This window comes from Odontesthes bonariensis, chromosome 6 (assembly GCF_027942865.1).
Source record: "Odontesthes bonariensis isolate fOdoBon6 chromosome 6, fOdoBon6.hap1, whole genome shotgun sequence".
Lineage (NCBI taxonomy): Eukaryota > Metazoa > Chordata > Actinopteri > Atheriniformes > Atherinopsidae > Odontesthes > Odontesthes bonariensis.
Window position 1 is genome coordinate 7,068,546 of NC_134511.1, and position 18,504 is coordinate 7,087,049.

The 18,504-nt window shown below is 37.5% G+C and overlaps 2 protein-coding genes and 1 long non-coding RNA gene across 3 annotated transcripts in view; 2 read left to right on the plus strand and 1 right to left on the minus strand.

The window, feature by feature from the left end:
* The window catches only part of prdm6 (PR domain containing 6), a 131,345-nt gene that overhangs the window by 61,330 nt on the left and 51,511 nt on the right, over window positions 1-18,504 (minus strand). The window contains exon 5 of the mRNA XM_075467198.1: window positions 12,103-12,230. Coding sequence (XP_075323313.1) covers window positions 12,103-12,230 — 128 coding nt within the window. The remainder of the gene's footprint in view (window positions 1-12,102; window positions 12,231-18,504) is intronic.
* Window positions 2,816-16,890, plus strand: LOC142381905 (uncharacterized). Its single transcript, XR_012769909.1, has 3 exons — window positions 2,816-3,214; window positions 5,260-5,337; window positions 15,424-16,890. It is a non-coding gene; the product is annotated as an uncharacterized LOC142381905 (long non-coding RNA).
* Window positions 6,121-8,338, plus strand: LOC142381904 (uncharacterized). Its single transcript, XM_075467199.1, has one exon. It carries the CDS (start codon window positions 6,254-6,256, stop codon window positions 7,520-7,522), a length of 1,269 nt encoding a protein of 422 aa, XP_075323314.1. The 5' UTR covers window positions 6,121-6,253; the 3' UTR covers window positions 7,523-8,338.

Genomic DNA, 18,504 nt, shown 5'->3' on the forward strand with positions numbered 1-18,504 from the left:
TCCTTTTATCATTACTATAAAGTCCAGCATAACTAAAGAAAAGTTTTGGAAAATCTAACTGCCTGAATAACAGACTGATTTTTGGTTACTTGGGATTTTTAAGTATCACAGAGAAGACCAGCCACCCTGTACTGGAGTTATACTGGGATCTCCATGACTTCAAGTTACTTCTCTTTTTTTTTTTTTTTTTCTTCTAACCCATCCACCACCCCCCCCTAATGGAGGACCTTTTTCTTCTTTATCCTTTTTTTTTTTCCTTTTTAATTAAGTCTATAACATAGATCAAAACACAATTTACATAGGCTGATGACTCATGATAATGATAATAATAATACAAAACAATAAATAAAAATAAAAAACATTAAAGTAAAAGAATAAATGATCACTATAACAAAAAAAAACATTTTATAGCAAATCTATCTTTTTTGAGTTACCTTTTAGGCTAGTTTATTATTTTTTCTTTGTCTCAGTTTTCCCAATGTTCCCCTTCTATAAGTTTAATCCATCGTTTTCCATACATTTCATTATTACCTCCATATGTCATCCCACATTCAATTTTACAATATAGTTTAACATAATTCATAAACCTTTTGATATTTAATCTATTCTTACATTTTGAACCAAAAATAAACATTTTCCCAAGTAAAAGGATTATATTTTGTATGCCTTCTGCCTCTGCCAGGTTACCAAATAGCACCGTAAACAGACCTGTATATAGTTGGATGCCGTGTACAGACAACCAATTTTCAACATCAAACCAAAACACCCCAGAGTTTGCACAGTACCAAAAAAGATGTTCCACTGTCTCCTCCTCTTCTTGATAGAATCGACAGTTCGGGGATGGTTCTATTTCCCACACATACAACATTTTTTTTAGTTTCCAAAAATTTATTGAACATTTTGTATTGGAAATATCTTATTTTATTATCTAGTGTTGCTTTGTATAGTGTTTTAAAAACATATTTCCATGGTATTGGAGTATCCAGCTGATGTTCCCAGTATTCAATATATTTATAAGGAATATCTATGAGTTTACTGTTCACCAAATTGAAGTTATACATCTCTTTATTTATTTATTTTATTTTATTTTATTCTTTTTGTTTGTTTGTTTTACTTCTCTTTTTTAATTTAAATAATTTTCATACACTCGGTTGCACCTAGTCGGTACAAAATGGACGTCCTCTTAACCCACCGCTGTTTCTCTTTAGTAATTTGTGCAACAGAAGAGGCTCAGCACCACATCAGTGTGTGTACCAACTCGGGTAAGTATCAGCGGGAGATCAACTATAATCTTTCACACATGACACTGAAAAGGTGAAAAAGAAGACTTCAAAAACAAGCTCTGAATGAATCGTGACTGATCCAGTAAAACTATAATAAGAATAAATAAATCTTCTGAGCAGACCGAGTGTACAAAGTCAGATGATTTGCTGGTGGCAGTGAAACTAAACAACATGCCCAGTCACTAGTCTTTCAACTATTCTGACAGCTTTAGTTTTAAATGTTCAAATACTTGAATTTAAACTCGATATTCAACCAGTTTCTTAACAATCACTGGAACACAAAACAGATTTCATTGATGCTTCTGTATTCTAATGGGTAAAACATTTTAAGTTTAGGTATTACATCAAAGGCAAACAGTTATTTATGTCACATCAATTTAAAAAAGGCTTTAATATTCATATCTAAAATATACTTTTAATATGTGTTTTTCAAATATTGTATCTTCTGGTTGCGTTTGCACTTTTTCCACAATCAACTGCAAACTGTTGAACAGAATAGATTCGATTTAATTTCAACACCAACGTTTATTGGCAGCGCTGAGACAGCAGGGTGGCCAGAGATAAATTATTAGCTGGTAAATGCAAAGTTACATCTCAATGCACTAACCGTATTCTGGATTTGAGTTTTATAGCAGCACAGATTCAAATGAGGAACCGTAAATGATGTCCTTTTATACATTCAAACATCGTCTGACCTGACCAGATTTCTACCACACTTTCCTCTCTGCTACACTTCCACTTTCTACATGTTTGTCAGCTGTTTCATTTTGTAATCTGTCTATCACAATGGAATGTGGTGAACTTTTTTCACTATTGTTTCTGTTTCCATACTTTGAACTTTGACAAAGGCTGACACTGAGATTAGAATGATATCCATTGTTACTAAGGCAACTGGTTCAAAATTTCCTCATACCTGAATGTAAAAAAAACAGGTAAAAGTTGAACTACTAACACAAACACTTCTCTGAGGTGACTACAACAGCTTCAGATATACTCTAATGTTCTCTAATCCAACTCTAGTCAGCCAACTCCATTTAATAAGGCTGATATAAAATAAAATTGAAAAATAAACTGCTTTTTGATTCTCTGGATAAACCATCAACATTTTGATGAGTCATAAAAGACTGAGTGTGGCTGTAGCTCACGAGGTATAGCTGCCCTATTTCAATGCAAAGATTGCTGGTTTGATCCCAGCTTTCTGAGTGTACATGTCGAAGGGTCTTTGGGGAACTTACTGAGACTCCTGGTGTGTTCAAATTGTCTTCTAAATTACTTTAACGTAATGTAATAATCATGATGACCTAGTTATGCCTATTGTTACAATTCATATGGCTGAAATGAACTTTGAATGCATAGTCAATTCTTACACTAAAAAATATATGAATCAAATTACAACATTCTCACCCCTGATTATAATATTTAGGCCGTCTGCTACCAAGATAAACTAAAAGGTTGCAGATGAAGAAGTTGGCTGTGGTTAACTGAACCCAGGATGCAAACAGTGGTCTAAACTGTCAACCTGACAGGCTTTTTAGGACCAACAACTGACATTAAACTGTTCACGTCTTATACAAAATGACTTTCATCATTTTACATTTCAGCAAGGCTTTTGTTATAAAAATGAACATAGAAGGAATAGAAAACTCAAAGTTAAGTTACTTGCAGCGTCAGTAGCCAGTAAACACATCCCCACCCTAACACTGCACTGACCAAGTACCTCATCTTTCCTGTCAGGTTATATAAATATTGTCTGCATGAGAATGCAGAGAATTTAAATGCATGACTACAATCAACCATAGGGGTTTCATTGTCGTCATATCCGGATGAGGGCAGAGTCTGATAGGTAAGTTTCAGGCGAGCTGATTCAGTCTGCGGCTGAAGCTGTTACTGTTAGGAGCACCGAGGAATACTTTAAGACAAAGGACCACCTGGTGAGTAAATGCAACAGAAATTTAATGCTGTCAATATTTTGGATCTACAGAAACTACTTTAAAAGAAAACTAAATCTTTAAACACTTTCATTGGTTAGTTTTTTACCGTCAGATGTTGATCAGATACACAAGAACAGCTTTTAATCATCAGAGTAAGTAAAAAACACAACTCTGTCTTTATAGTTCAACACTGGAAAAAACAATTTGATTGATTAGTCACTTTTAAGATGTTCTGCAGGAAAAATAAACTATTGATTTTCATCTATGAATAATAATAATAAGAAGAAGATATCAATGTCCTTTTCAGCCTTATTTAAATTTATATTCAGTCATTTAGAAAACTTATTAGTTTAGTGACTAAAAAAATAAAATTGTGCTGACTGTTGTACATTTTAAAGGAAATCCTTAACAGCATTTCATGTGCACTTCTGTAATTATATTATTGTTTGAATTTACACTTATAATTACACCATCAAAGTTTTTTTTCGGCCGGAAAACGGTGGAATGCCCTCTCCAGGTCGGGAATGAGATCCTTCCCCAAGTGGAGGAGTTCAAGTATCTCGGGGTCTTGTTCACGAGTGAGGGACGAATGGAGCAGGAGATTGACAGACGGATCGGTGCGGCGTCTGCAGTGATGCGGGCTCTGCACCGGCCCGTCGTGGTGAAGAAGGAGCTGAGCCAGAAGGCGAAGCTCTCGATTTACCGGTCAATCTATGTTCCTACCCTCACCTATGGTCACGAGCTGTGGGTAGTGACCGAAAGAACGAGATCGCCAATACAAGCGGCCGAAATGAGTTTCCTCCGCAGGGTGTCTGGGCTCTCCCTTAGAGATAGGGTGAGAAGCTCGGTCATCCGGGAGGGGCTCGGAGTAGAACCGCTGCTCCTCCGCATCGAGAGGAGTCAGATGAGGTGGCTCGGGCATCTGGTTAGGATGCCTCCTGGACGCCTCCCCGGTGAGGTGTTCCGGGCCCGTCCCACTGGGAGGAGGCCCCGGGGAAGACCCAGGACACGTTGGAGAGACTATGTTTCTCGGCTGGCCTGGGAACGCCTCGGGGTCCCCCCAGAAGAGCTGGAGGAAGTGGCCGGGGACAGGGACGTCTGGGTCTCTTTGCTCAAGCTGCTGCCCCCGCGACCTGATCCCCGGAGCAGCGGAAGATAATGGATGGATGGATGGATGGAGTTTTTTTTGTACCATATCTGACAACTTTAGATCTACACTAAAAACAAATAGCTGACAGAGAACAAGCTTTAAACAACAACATAAGAACATCGACAGATGTGGAAAACCTGAAATATTTCAATCTGATAGTTTAAAGAACATAAATTGATCAAATTCTTTATATTCCTCTGCTGGAGCCAACGTAAAAAAGTATGATGAGTTTGATAGGATTACGTTCTTAAACTTATTTTGACCTTTTAACATCGATAATAAGAGGAGCTCTTTACATTTCTGTTTTATGGTCAAATGAGGTTAATCTGTGGAATGTTATCGAACTGAATCAGAGGATGCAGACCAACCAGTTTCCAGGGTTGATGAAAGATTGAATCAGCTCTGCTGTCTGACCCATCCTGTCAAAGCACAATAATTCCTAAGAAATGAAAGTAAAGAACTGATAATAAATTAAGCACCAGGAAAAAAAACGTACTGAAAAAAGACCATAAAAGTCCCCTGAAATGAGTTGAACATGCATTCAGTTATCAAACAGAATCAACTAATCTGTGTATTTATATTTATTTTTATAATTTGTTTTCTAATCATTTTTTAATATTGACCTGAAAGACTTTCAACAAAAGCTTTGATAAAATGTTGTTTCCTCTCAGCATGCCTCCCAAAGATTCATAAATCTGAATAATTCTTCTTACTAAACATGACAGAACTCACTCTCTTTGTACACTTTGATGTAACTTAATGGTTAACTTCAGTGAAATAAGCAGATTTTGCATTTTCACTGATTTATTTGCAGTAAATGAAGAGATATGATCATTTTCCGATATAAATGGTCATCTAATGATATATTTGCTGTGTGTTTCCAACAATCCAACAGACGACTATTTCTCTCGCTGCTCTGTGATAAGAGCCCACCACTCTGACATTATGGCAACATCCCGAGCTCGACCACACGGTGAGTCTGACTTCAGGAGTTTCCAGTTTGATGGAAAGAATCAGCTCACAGAAATTATAAATATAAAACTAAGTGTACTAAGAATAAGAACAAAAAAATAGTTTCTCCATTTGTGAAATAAATCTACTTTGATTGGATGAATGGACACATGCATTAAAGGTGACATATTATGCCTTTTTATGCCCTTTTTTATTGTTTGGCACAATTTTCTGAGGTCATATTGAGACGCTTGAGACTGCTGTTTTAAGCAAAGTGGCTCTCTGTCTTAACCCTGTTTTAACACCTCTTTGTTAAAAGTTGTTTTAAGGGTGGAGACTTAGCAAGTTCTCAACTCCACCCTTGTAGTGAGGTCAACAGCTACTAACTAAATATAAAGTTATTTGTTGATCCCAGAGGGAAATAGTTTAGCAGTGTAGCTGTAAATTAGCAGCAGATACCAGCAAACAACGCTTTCGCTTCAACAGTAATGGACCAAGCCGGAGATGTACACAGCGTAACTCATAGTAATGCATGTGTACTGTTAATTTCTGACTTTAAACATTTTGTATATATTAACCTCATTAAACAATTGTACTTGGAGACCTACATCTTTATCAGAAACACAGCTGCAGGTTGTCTGAGTTACAGAACGTAACCGTTAAACTAGGAAGCTTCAGTTAACAAAGTAATGTGGGAACAATAATGTTCATCTTTCAGAAAGGAACAGCAGTAACTCCTTAGAAGTTGGTGTACGCCATCTTCATTAGCTAAGCTGTTAGCGTTAGCTACGGCTAAAGGAGAAAAGAGAGAAAAAGAAAACGAGGATCGAAAAACATACGAAGAACAATTGCGGCACCAATGGGAACAAAAATTTGAAGCTCTGGAGAAGAAAATACAAGCTGAAAGTGACAAAAATGCAGCTACTGACAGAAATCTGATGGTGCACAGAGAGGAGATGAAAAAGGAACAAGAGGCTTGGGAGAAAGAATGTAAAGAATGGTGGGCTCAAAGACGTGAAGAAGAACAAAAGAGAAAAGAGGAGGAGCAAGCTCAGCTTCAAAAGCTCAGAGAAGAATATGAGCAGGAAAGAGGAGAATATGAAAGCAAGAGAAAAGATGAAGATCTGATCAGAAGAGAACAAGAAGAGAAAAAATGGAGAGAAGCACAGAAAAACTATGAGAAAAAAGTGGAGGAAATGAAGAAGAAAAATGAAGAAGAGGCCAGAAAGCAAGCTGAAGAATTCAACGAGTTCAGACAGAAATATTCTGTAGACTTTGCTGCGCTTAAGGCAAAACATGACAAGGAAATGGAGGACATGAGGCAAAAGCAAAAGAAGAAGAAAATTGAGCAAGAGAGAGCAGAAAGAGACAAAGCACTCAAACAAAAGGAGGAGTATATTAAACAAGAGGAGGAGAAAAAGAAGAAAGAGGAGGAAAAGAGAGAAAAAGAAAACGAGGATCGAAAAACATACGAAGAACAATTGCGGCACCAATGGGAACAAAAATTTGAAGCTCTGGAGAAGAAAATACAAGCTGAAAGTGACAAAAATGCAGCTACTGACAGAAATCTGATGGTGCACAGAGAGGAGATGAAAAAGGAACAAGAGGCTTGGGAGAAAGAATGTAAAAAATGGGCTCAAAGACGTGAAGAAGAACAAAAGAGAAAAGAGGAGGAGCAAGCTCAGCTTCAAAAGCTCAGAGAAGAATATGAGCAGGAAAGAGGAGAATATGAAAGTAAGAGAAAAGATGAAGATCTGATCAGAAGAGAACAAGAAGAGAAAGAATGGAGAGAAGCACAGAAAAACTATGAGAAAAAAGTGGAGGAAATGAAGAAGAAAAATGAAGAAGAGGCCAGAAAGCAAGCTGAAGAATTCAACGAGTTCAGACAGAAATATTCTGTAGACTTTGCTGCGCTTACGGCAAAACATGACAAGGAAATGGAGGACATGAGGCAAAAGCAAAAGAAGAAGAACGAGCTCCAGCTTAAAAACCTCCTCCAGAACAGGGCTTACCAGAGAGAGTTTGACAGACTGAAGAAAGTACAAGAAGAAGAGATGAATGAGCTCAAAAAGAATCTTTCTAAAGAGAACACAGAAGATCTGAGTGAAAAAACAAATCAGCTCCAGATTAAACACGAAGACGAAGTCGCTGAGTGGATAGAAGAATACGCACAGAAAGCTCCAGAGAAGGATTGCACCATTTTATGAGACATTTCCTTTTACCTGAGGTTCACAGGAGCAGAAAATTCTCAGGTGTACAGTTCTGATCACTTTTACATTAAAATTACACAACACTTATTTTCTACTCGGTCTGCAGAAATAACACATAACTGCACGCTGTTATCCAGTCGTCCAATGTTCTAAAAAACTGCAAAATACAAAAAAATAGACAAAAAGGCAACCAAAAAAGTAATTTCCTGGTATTTTATTAAACCTCTAATTGTTATCAGTTACCATGACAACAGAAGATGACTTAATATGTTAAAGAAACATTAAATCATTATTTCTCACTTTATGTATCGGTGCAATCTGTTGGTCTCCTTAGCTCGGAATTTTTTTTTAATTGGCTCTATATGAATGAATTGGATTATTTTATAAATAATTATGATTACAATGAATTGAATTCCAATTGGCTTGAATTGGACTTTATTATCCAAGTGCCTTGAGATGACATTTGTTGTATTTGGCGCAATATAAATAAAAATGAATTGAATTGAATGTATCCTGATGTGTACTGAACACAGAAGAGATACACACCTCTGTTTTCTAGAAGTTCTGTTTCAGCTTTTTTGCTCCAAGTTAAATATTAAAATGATTTACTTGTAACAGACACAACATCTGTGGAGAATATTAACTGCTAACATCAAGTGTAAAACTGAAATATGAATATAATTGTGTGTATAAAATAATCCACTAAAATATGTGTACTCTTTAAAACTAATAATGATAATAATAATTTCCATTTCTGAGATTATAAAATACTATTCTATTCAAACCAATAAAATGTTTTTTTCTTTTCTTTTCTTGTCATGACTGTATCGTTATATTTACATACATACACACTCATGCACACACACATATTTTTCCAGTGTATGACCTTTAATTGGTCAAAACAAATGATGTTGTGAAATTCCTTTGAACAAAATATTGTATATTTTCAAAAACTTTGAACCATGTTCAATAAGTAAAGTACGTTAATAATCTTCTGACATCGTTGTCTGTAAAATCATCAGTCACAAGGGCCAGGAAGTGGGTGGTACCCACTAGGGGTGGGACGATATGCTTTGGTCACGATTCGATTGTGTCACGATTCTTGATAATTGCGATTCTACCAGTATTGCGATTCGATATAATCAGTAATTGCAATTTTCTTCCTCCTTAAAAACAAAAAAGTTGAATCGTACACTTCTAGAATGAATGTCATTCCCATAAACAACGCACATCAGTCTGTGTCAGTCAGTCCAGCAGCTGACATTTATTTCAACTGAGACAAAAACAGGTACTTAACATGTACAGCATTTTTTACAGTTTACAGTTACAAAATGAATTGAAATGTCCACACAGCACAAATGTGGGCTAGTTTTAACGTAACTTAATGTAATGAATTGATTAAGTTTTTTTGGACACGGATATGACGTAACATAATCGATTCAGGGGAGAAAAATTGATTTTTAAAATCATCCCATAAAAAAAAAAAAATCGTGATATGTACATGAATCGATTTTTTCGCCCACCCCTAGTACCCAACCATATTTGAGATAAGTGTGTGTGAAGAGCGATGGGTGCAGTACTAGCCAGAAACCATCGGAGGAGTTCATGTGCGCACCACACACATACACACCCACTGAAAAGCATATGATTTGGGCCAATGATAAAAACCACACAGACACCCTTAGGCCCAATCCCAATTCTATTTTCTACCCCTTCGCCTACCCCTCGCCCCTACCCCTCGCCCCTTCAAACGGAGGGGTAGGCGAAGGGCTAAGAATGTCACCCCTTCGAATTGGGACAGCACTTCACACTCACGAACGTAATAAGTCCGCGCTGTCAGTTGTTACGTAACCAAAAGCGACAGCTTTAGCCAGAAATAAACAAACATGCCTGCTGCTGTGGTGTTGGCGCTGTCCTGGGCTATTCGGATATTTTTAGAAATATCTGCGTCGAATCGACGGAGTGCCATCAGGCGAAGGCGTCTTCGACATCTGGGAGCATTGCTGGATCTTGTTACGGTATGTAGAATTATAAATTAATACAAATAACGCGTGTGAGTGAGCAGCTGGTAGCTTCCAGAGCCGGCGTGTGAAAATGATTGTGTGTGTGTTTGTGTTTGAAAGTGCTTCTAACTGTACATTTGTGATATTGTGTAATATAGAAACAATTTGCTTGTCTCGTTGGATTTGCTGATTCATTGACTGGAGTAGTATCCTAACCTGGCTAACCTAGCTGAAAGCATAAGCTAATGTTTAGCCTTTGTTACTCGCCTCGTTCCGTTTGGAATAAACATGCAGCTCATGCGTTTTTGAAGCGGTTTTCTTTGTACCAGGTTCAGATTTGATGACTTAAATAAATGCACTGCCTTGTGTGTGCTATCAATGTGTTGGTTTGGGAGGATGAAAGCCTGATCTTTCCATGTTTTTCTTTCCAGCAGACGGGTCGTCCTACAAATTATTGCCCATTGGACCACAACATGTACCCCCATTTTTTTGTTATCCCTTGTATAATAAATCTCTTCATACCAATATCCGTTCCAGTCGTTAATATTATGTTGATGTGATAATCATGCTCACAAACCTTTTGTCCTTAATTTCTTTTATTAGGCTCACATTACAGACTGGTAAGGCAGCTCATTTTCAGAAATAACAGCTTAAAGTGTGTGGTGAAAATATGGACAATAAACAGTATGAATATAAACAATATGAACATAAACGGGCAACAGTGCAATCATCGAGAACGAGATGACTGGAGCAGGAACAGCGGAGGGCGCATCGGAGGTGCTGCATGGGCTCAGTGATGTTCTGGGGGAACAAGACACGATATGACATTATAGCATGCACTTTCATCCATTGTAAAAAATTAAAAAAAAGGTGTTTCAGAATGCGGTAGTGGTGGCTGTGTGTACAATAGGTGCATGGCGCATCAACTCACCGTAAAGTTTGTCTATCATGCGCTCAAACAGAGCTAAAAAGCGCTCCGTTTTCTGCTCGTGGCGCTTCTGCTCCTTCAGGCTCTCCTGTATCAGGTAATCCATTATGGGATTGGACTTCCTACTTCTTTTTGGGGATGGGGATGACTTTAGAAACAGAACTTCGTTTTCGGCGCTAAACCTGATCAGGCTCTTTGTGCTTGAGTCCCTGTGAATCAGTCACGTATATGAATACTTGTGATAATAGGTAGCGAAATGACGCTCATGTCACTCAAAAGGAACTTCTCTATGGTTAACCAACTACATTGCTTGTAAATACTCGTGTTACAATTTAAAAAATGAAAACTCTTTCGCAGCACCTTCACATGCATTGAACGATTACTCCATGTAAAATAGCGACTTTTCCCATGTGCGTTTATAACAGAAAATAACTACACATTGCCAACATATTAAACTCACACAATACACCAGTTATCACAACTTAAAACGATTAAAACAGTTAAATTATGGCAAAAAAAAATAGAAGAACTTACATTTGTGTGGTGCTCTCGCTTCTGCCATTTTTAAAAAGACTCGCGATCTCCCGGTAGTCGCGTTGTACTCTGGGAAATATATCATACCCCTTCAAACGGAGTCTGCCTGGCCGAACCCCTCCGTTTCAAGGGCTACAACGGAGGGGTAGGGCTAAGGGGAAGGGCTTTGGAAGAGTATTGGGACAACACTACCTCTACACGTGAACGCGCAAAACGGAGGGGAAGGGGTAAGGGGTAGGGCCAAGGGGTGAATTGGGATTGGGCCTTAGAACAGCTTTTGCAGTAAGGGTTTTCCTCATGGGGACCTGACTTTTGGTCCCCATACTGTGACTGTGTATACAGATCACTGTCCCCACATAGTGATGATTACCAGAACACACACACATTTCCAGTTTATGACCATTTTAATGTGTCAAAACAAATCTGATGTCATGAAATTCAAATTCCTTTGAACAAAATATCTTATATTTTCAAGAAATTTGATCTGTTCAATAAGTAAAGTGTGTTCCATGCAAATTAAAGTTCACTTTATCAATGGTGGATGAAAAGTGATCACTTTGAACAGAGGACGAATGATGCCCCAAAGGCAGCAGAGTCTCTGCAGTATCCACCATGACACTACGACACATGCAAAGAGCAATGTTTGCTCACGTGGACATCAGGTAAATAGTCTGTGTTGTACTTTTCGAGTCAATCTGATGTGGATTCTGATCAGAAAACTAATTGGGTGAAATACTACATGGTATTTGGTACACAGCGGAGCATGGTGGTGGCAGCATCATGCTGTGGGAATGTTTTTCCATATTCAGTAACTAAGAAAGAGGTCAGAGAAAATGAAGAATGGTGCTAAATACTGGTGAAAAGTTTAAGAAAAGTCTTGCAGAGGTTTGAAACTGCGACCATGACCAAGTCAAGAACTCGATCCAACTGAGAAGCTGTGGCATGACTCAAAGTTTGCTGAACGCCAGCAGAACCCATCCAACCATTTTAATTTCATGAAGTAAGGCAACGAAATAGGAAAAAGAGGTCAAGGGGGAGCCACTGTATAATAAACAAAGGCAGTTCTAGACTACATCCACCAACTATAAACCGACCAAAGAGAAGTTTCTTACCTGTACTGTACAACCATCATGTTCTGCTCTCCACAGTGTCTGGCACAGCGGATATACCTCATCCAACTGGATTTACCGGGATCATTTCCATCAATAAAGTGCTGCAACGTTCCCTCGGCATCATAGATCTGAAACACACGCATATATACCGAGTCAGACATGAAAGCAGTGCACCTTTTTAATATCAAGTAAATATTACTTCTATAAGTATGGTAGTTTTCTATTCCTTGTTTCTTTCAGCAAACAGTTCAAAAGCCATACATTTATCATCACATTTTTATTCAGTTTACCACAGATTACTGGGTAAGTTGGTCCGGTTCAGGCCCAAGGTGGGAAAGAACTGACAATCTAACTGATTCAAAGTCAAACCCATGAGATTTGTTTTTAGGAAAAACATTGGCATGACATAACTTATATTGTAAGCAAAACTGGTCCATTTTTCCAAATTTGGGAACTTGTAAAAATAGCAACAAAAAAAAAACACAATTTAAAGACCAGTGACAGCTAAACAGTCTGTTCATCAACGTTGCAGTGAATTGCAAATTTATACTCTGTCCTTGTAATTTGTATTCTTACTATACACTATCTCTTTGAAAGTTAAAAAGTTTGGTGAAACAAAAGAAGGCTACCATCTTATGACATAACATGTTATAACATGTTCAGTGGAAAACTACAGAATATGAATACATGATGTCTTAAAACAAAACCAATTATAACAATATTAGCTATGTCCAACGGTTCCAGTGCAACGGAGCCAATACACCCGACGGATTTAACCGAGTAAACTAAAAACAAAAAGCGTCGACCAAAAACAATTTCACCAGACATTATATTTACTCTTGAGTATTTTAAATACCAATCAAACTGAGGAAAAGTACAATTTAAATTATTCGAGTAAATCTTAACGGCGAATCACTCGGTATCACTCCGCTAACTGAATTACCACAATGAAGTTAAAAATTGTATTGTATAAGATCCGTAAATAATAGAAAAATAGATTTTTATTGGACTGGTGAAAGGTTTACTGGATGTATTGTATGCAGCAGAAAAGTTAAAACCAATGTAATGTAAGTTAGTTAGGTTAAATGAGGAAGCCAAAAAACGATGCACCACATTCTGAATTTAACTAGCTTTGGGCTAAGTAACCATTAATTAGAGGAGAAAAAAAAGAGTCATCAATTTACAAGTTACAGTCACCAAATAAGCATTAAAAAAGGCTAACGTCTACACAGACTCCTCCTTTAAGAATAACTGTAATTACTTTTACCAAACATGATCTCTTTGAAGCTCGGTAAAAAGGAGGCAACCAGCTATTAGCTATATCCAACTGTCAACGGTTTCAGTCCAACGGACCCATTTAATCAGGAAAACACCGGGGAAAACATCAGGAATACATCTTCTGGACCAAACTGAGTAAATAAACTAATAAAAAGCGTCAATATATATTTTACAAGCCATTATATTTACTGTGAATATTTTAAATACTTACCAAACTGAGGAAAAGTACATGTGAAATTGTTCGAGCGAATCTTAACGGCTGTAAACGGCGAATCACTCCGTATCACTCCGCCTAACTGAATCCCCACTACGAAGTTAAAGATTGTAAGTGTTCAAGTAAAGTAGACCTTCCGAAAACCGCTGCTTATGCTCACTAGTATCTCTATAAAGATCCACAAATAAGCCCACAATATTTAAAGAAAAAAAGCTTTATACTAGACTGGTGAAAGATTTACTGGATGTAATTATCACAAAAAAGTTAAAACCAATTTACTCTAAGTTAAATGAAGAAGCCAAAAAATGATGTTCCACATTCTGAATTTAACTAGCTTTGGGCTATGAGTAACCATGAATTGGAGGAGAAAAAAAGAGTCGTCAATAAGTTAGTAACTAAATTAAGCATTAAAAAAAGCCAACGTGTACACAGACTCCTCCTTTAAGAATAACTGTAATTACTTTTACCAAACATGATCACTTTGATACTTAAAAAGCTCGGTAAAAAGAAGGCAACCAGCTGTTAGCTATATCCCAACGGGTTCAGTCCAAAACACCGCCATCTTCTGGTCCAAACTGAGTAAATAAACTAATAAAAAGCGTCGACATGCCGGCCAAATATATTTCACAAGCCATTATATTCACTCTGGGTATTTTAAATACTTACCAAACTGAGAAGAAGTATAACATTAAAATTAAAATCACTCTGTATCACTCCGCCCAACTGAACCCCCCCCATTGCAGTTATAGATTGTATTCACAGGGTTAAGTAGACCCTCCTAACGTCGCTGATTTTGCGCCCCATCTCTATAAAAAATAATAAGCAAACAAAATTAAAATATGTATATACTGTATATTACTACTACTAGAATGGTCACAGGTCTGCTGGATGTATTTGTTAATGCCTTGCTCTATGTTCTATGAGTTGCTGCATAACTCCCTAATCCACATATTCTCTTTATTCACTTAATTATACACATGCACTTGATTAACAGTATGTTTTTCATTTATATCTCTTTATGCTGGCCACAAGTGGTGGTGACATCCAGCCAGTGGTTTATAAACACACAACACAAGGACTATTTTGTTTTCAAACTTTGGGGAAAGATTTTTGAGTTTGTATTTCTAATGCTGTTGTCATATGTAATTTATATCCACATGTTATAGCCATGGTAACTTTTATGTCTGATCTCAACATAAAGGCAGTTCCAAAGGCTGAAGTGGGGATTAAAATTCCTTACAGAGCTAACAGAACAAAGGAGAAATCTTTAAATTGTGACGTTAAAGGGCCCTGAAGAGATCCCCCGAATCTTATGAGATGTAACTCCACAAAACTCTCATTCACACGGCACCTGCATTTAAATTCATAAGTTATTGGGTTTCTTTCCCGGACCTGTTGCCTCCATGATCCCGCCTCGGATACGTGGAAAATAAATGGATGGATGGAAAAGGTAACTTGACTGTCAACATAAAGTCTCACTTTGAAAAGTTTTGTTTATTGAGACAGAAGAGAGTTAAACATGCCATTGAGCTGAAAATGTACAACCCAATACACTCAGGGTTTGGATAAAGTGATCAAAATCAGTTGGAGGGAGAAACAGTTGATTCAACTGTAAAGCGTTAAGTGTATTTATGGCAAAGCTAATTCAAATGTATGTTTATTTCTAGAGATTAATAGCATGAAATTGTTAGCTAAGTTTCCGTTTTTCCTAGGATTCTTTGCACCTATCATGATTACAAGCTGGAGCCAGGATAAAAAGAAACAACTCCAGCTGATTCGAAGTGTTTTAAACAAGTTTATATAACTAATCATTACTTTCCTCTCTGCAGGCAGGCCGGAGATGTGATGATCACAGGCCCATGGGTGCAAAATGTTACACAAACCTGATTTACACCTGCTTAAAAGCCTCGAAACTCCATCTGCCAGCTTTTAAAACAAGTTCTTCTACAGTGTAGGAGAGCACATCAAACAAGACGCCTGAGCGCGAAACTTAGGCCAAAAAATGTGTAATTTGGAGGAGAGACAAAGAAGATGCATTTCCTTTTCAGCTGTTCTTGTTGCTCAGAGTAAAGATGAGAGAATGAGGCCAAAAGTTCCACTTTTATTCTTACATTTGCTCATCACTGTCTCCAAATAAATGAAAGTTACTGACCCAGTGACCTCTCCTTCGGTGCCATCTTCAGGACAAACTGGTGTCTGACCCAAAATTCACATCTGGTTTCAGTCTTTCTTCGTACTTATTACTAGATTAAATTTTGGAATTTATCCAACGTAACATAAGTTGCTTTATTGTGCTAATTTAGGCCATTTTTTTATTTATAGGATCCACTAAAGCAGCAGTTCGCTTCCATTTTACTGGAGAAAGAGTCATGTAGTGCTCCCTTTTAGGCGCAATAAACCAAAATTCAAAGTACAAAAACAGAACTTTCAGCAATGCAGACAGTTTGGAGTCATGGTTTGATTTGATCCGACTTCAACATGTAGACCTCAGCTGCTGAAACAACACAATGGTGACACAATTGAAGGGAGTAAATAAATCATCAGAAAGCTGAAGACTTCACAGCTAATAGTGATCATAAGCTGTTAAAACTAGTCGATCTGCCTCAGCCTCTCTCTGTGTGTGTGTGTTCATTATTAATCCATCCCTCCATCCATCCGTGGTGATGCAGTGTGACTGTATTGAGGAGGCGTTGAGTGTGTTTATAAGGTGATGACCCGAGCCAATAGCCGGCCTCAGAGCTGTCCATACAGCCAACAAACAATCAATGCAGTAAATGACTGTGAGAATCAGAGGAAACAGCCTCATTTATTATTCTCTGTATGTAAGCACTTTAATGTCGGTCACTGTCGGTCTGTCTGCAGACTTTCTTTATCTGTGTTTGGTCTCATCATTTTTTTACAAAATAACACTCTTACTTTCTCTTGGAAGTTATCTGAATAATTCATTCTAAAGGCTCAATGCAAACCATTCAAATGATCTCTGTGTTATTTTATTCTACTTATTTTTATGAGTTAAATTTTCTCTTTTTATTGTAAACAGCCCCCCCCCCATACATTGGACCACCGTCTTAAAGAGGAACACCTTACACTTACTTTACAGACAGTAAAAAATACAAAAACTAATCCCAAGATATTTCATGTTTTGTCTCAATCAACCTAATTCAGTTTGTTAATATGCATCCATGTTTGCATTTAAGGCTGCACTGTATCTTTTAACTTATCTGGACTGTTGCTTGTTTTTAAATTCATTTAAATTATTTTATTTATTTGTTTCTCTTTATATTCTTTTACGTAATTTTAATGCTTCTTCCACTCCCTGCTGCAATGCTTTTATTTTATGTAAAGCACTTTGAATTGTTTGTACATGAAATGTGCTATACAAATAACTTTGATTTGATTTGATTTGCAACACAGTCCAAAAAAGTTGGATTTCAAAGACTGTTTTGGGAAACATATGAGCAACGAATTGATCCACAAATGTGAGAGAAAATGTTCCTCAGAGAAAGATTGGAAGGGATTTGCATATTTCTCCCTCTACAGAGCAGAATATCATTAAAGCATTCAAGCAATCTGGAGGATTTTCCGTGTGTAAAGGACGAGGGAGCGAGCTTTAAGCTGATCTCTGATCCCTCAGACGGGATTACTGTGGGGAACCTTTGTTAAGCACTACGATCCAGAGTTCCACTCACAGCCTTTACTGTGCAGAAAATGAGCCTGATGTTAGCCTGGTCCACTTCTCTGGGCTCGGAGGCGTCTGGGATGGAGCGTCACACGGTGGAAACGTGTGCTGTGGTCAGAGCGATCAGTGTTCCAGATCTTTGTTGGAGGAAATGGAGCAGAAGGAGCTTCCAGCCTGCTGTCAGCGAGCAGTCCCTGCAGCCAGGCTCTGTGATGGTACGGGGCTGCGTCAGTGTTCCTGGTGAAGCTCATTTCCACTTCTGTGACGGCAGCATTAATGCAGAAAAGCTCACTGAGATTTTACAGCAACACGTGCTGCCTTCAGGACCAAAAAAAAGCCTATTAGCAGGCATCATACGAATATATTTCATGGTGAACAGGAAGAAAAGCCTGGAAGTTCAGTCCCAGAGAAGTGTCATTTGAGGGAATTTTGTTGGAACCTGCATAACCTTTGCAAGTATAAAACCCTAACAACTAAGGCTGGGCGAGTTAACTCGTTATTATCGCGTTAACTCGTTAAAAATTTAACGCCGGTAAATATTTTATCGCCCATTAACGCAGGTTTTATTGTTGATTTTATTTTCTAAAAGTCTGTTGCTCACAGGCTTTTATTTTGTAAAACAGACAGTGGAGCGAGGCTTCTACATAAAAACTACAGAAAGATGCTGATGTTAAAAGTGTGTTTGCACAACAAATGTTATGGCACTTTCATTCATATGGCAGCACATTTAAAATAAAACTAAATGCTGAAAGCTATACACTACTTTTGAATTCATTTTTGGATTTTGCGTACAAATGCGATTAATCGCGATTAATCAGGGAAATCATGTGATTAATTAGATTAAACATTTTAATCGTTGCCCAGCCCAACTAACAACACACTTTAAAAACCACAAAATGCATAATGTAGCCTCTTTAAATGAGGTGTTAGACATTTTTTTTGTTTATTCCCGAAAAAATAAATAAGTTCCAAGAACCTTTTTGCTTTAAAAATGTATCCAAGAATGTTAAAGCACATTGATAGGATAAATCGTAACTTGTGATTTTCTAAATTTTGCACTGATGTCTCCAAACATTTTTAGTTTTTTCTGAAATTGTGGGTTTAATTTAGTAATTTTAGAGCTTTAGACTGTATTTTTTGTATAATTTTGAATGTATTATCCCTTTTACGCTGCTGTCTTGTGTCTTAATCAACAGAACAAAGTGTGTGAGACCTTCTGCTGACTGTACAG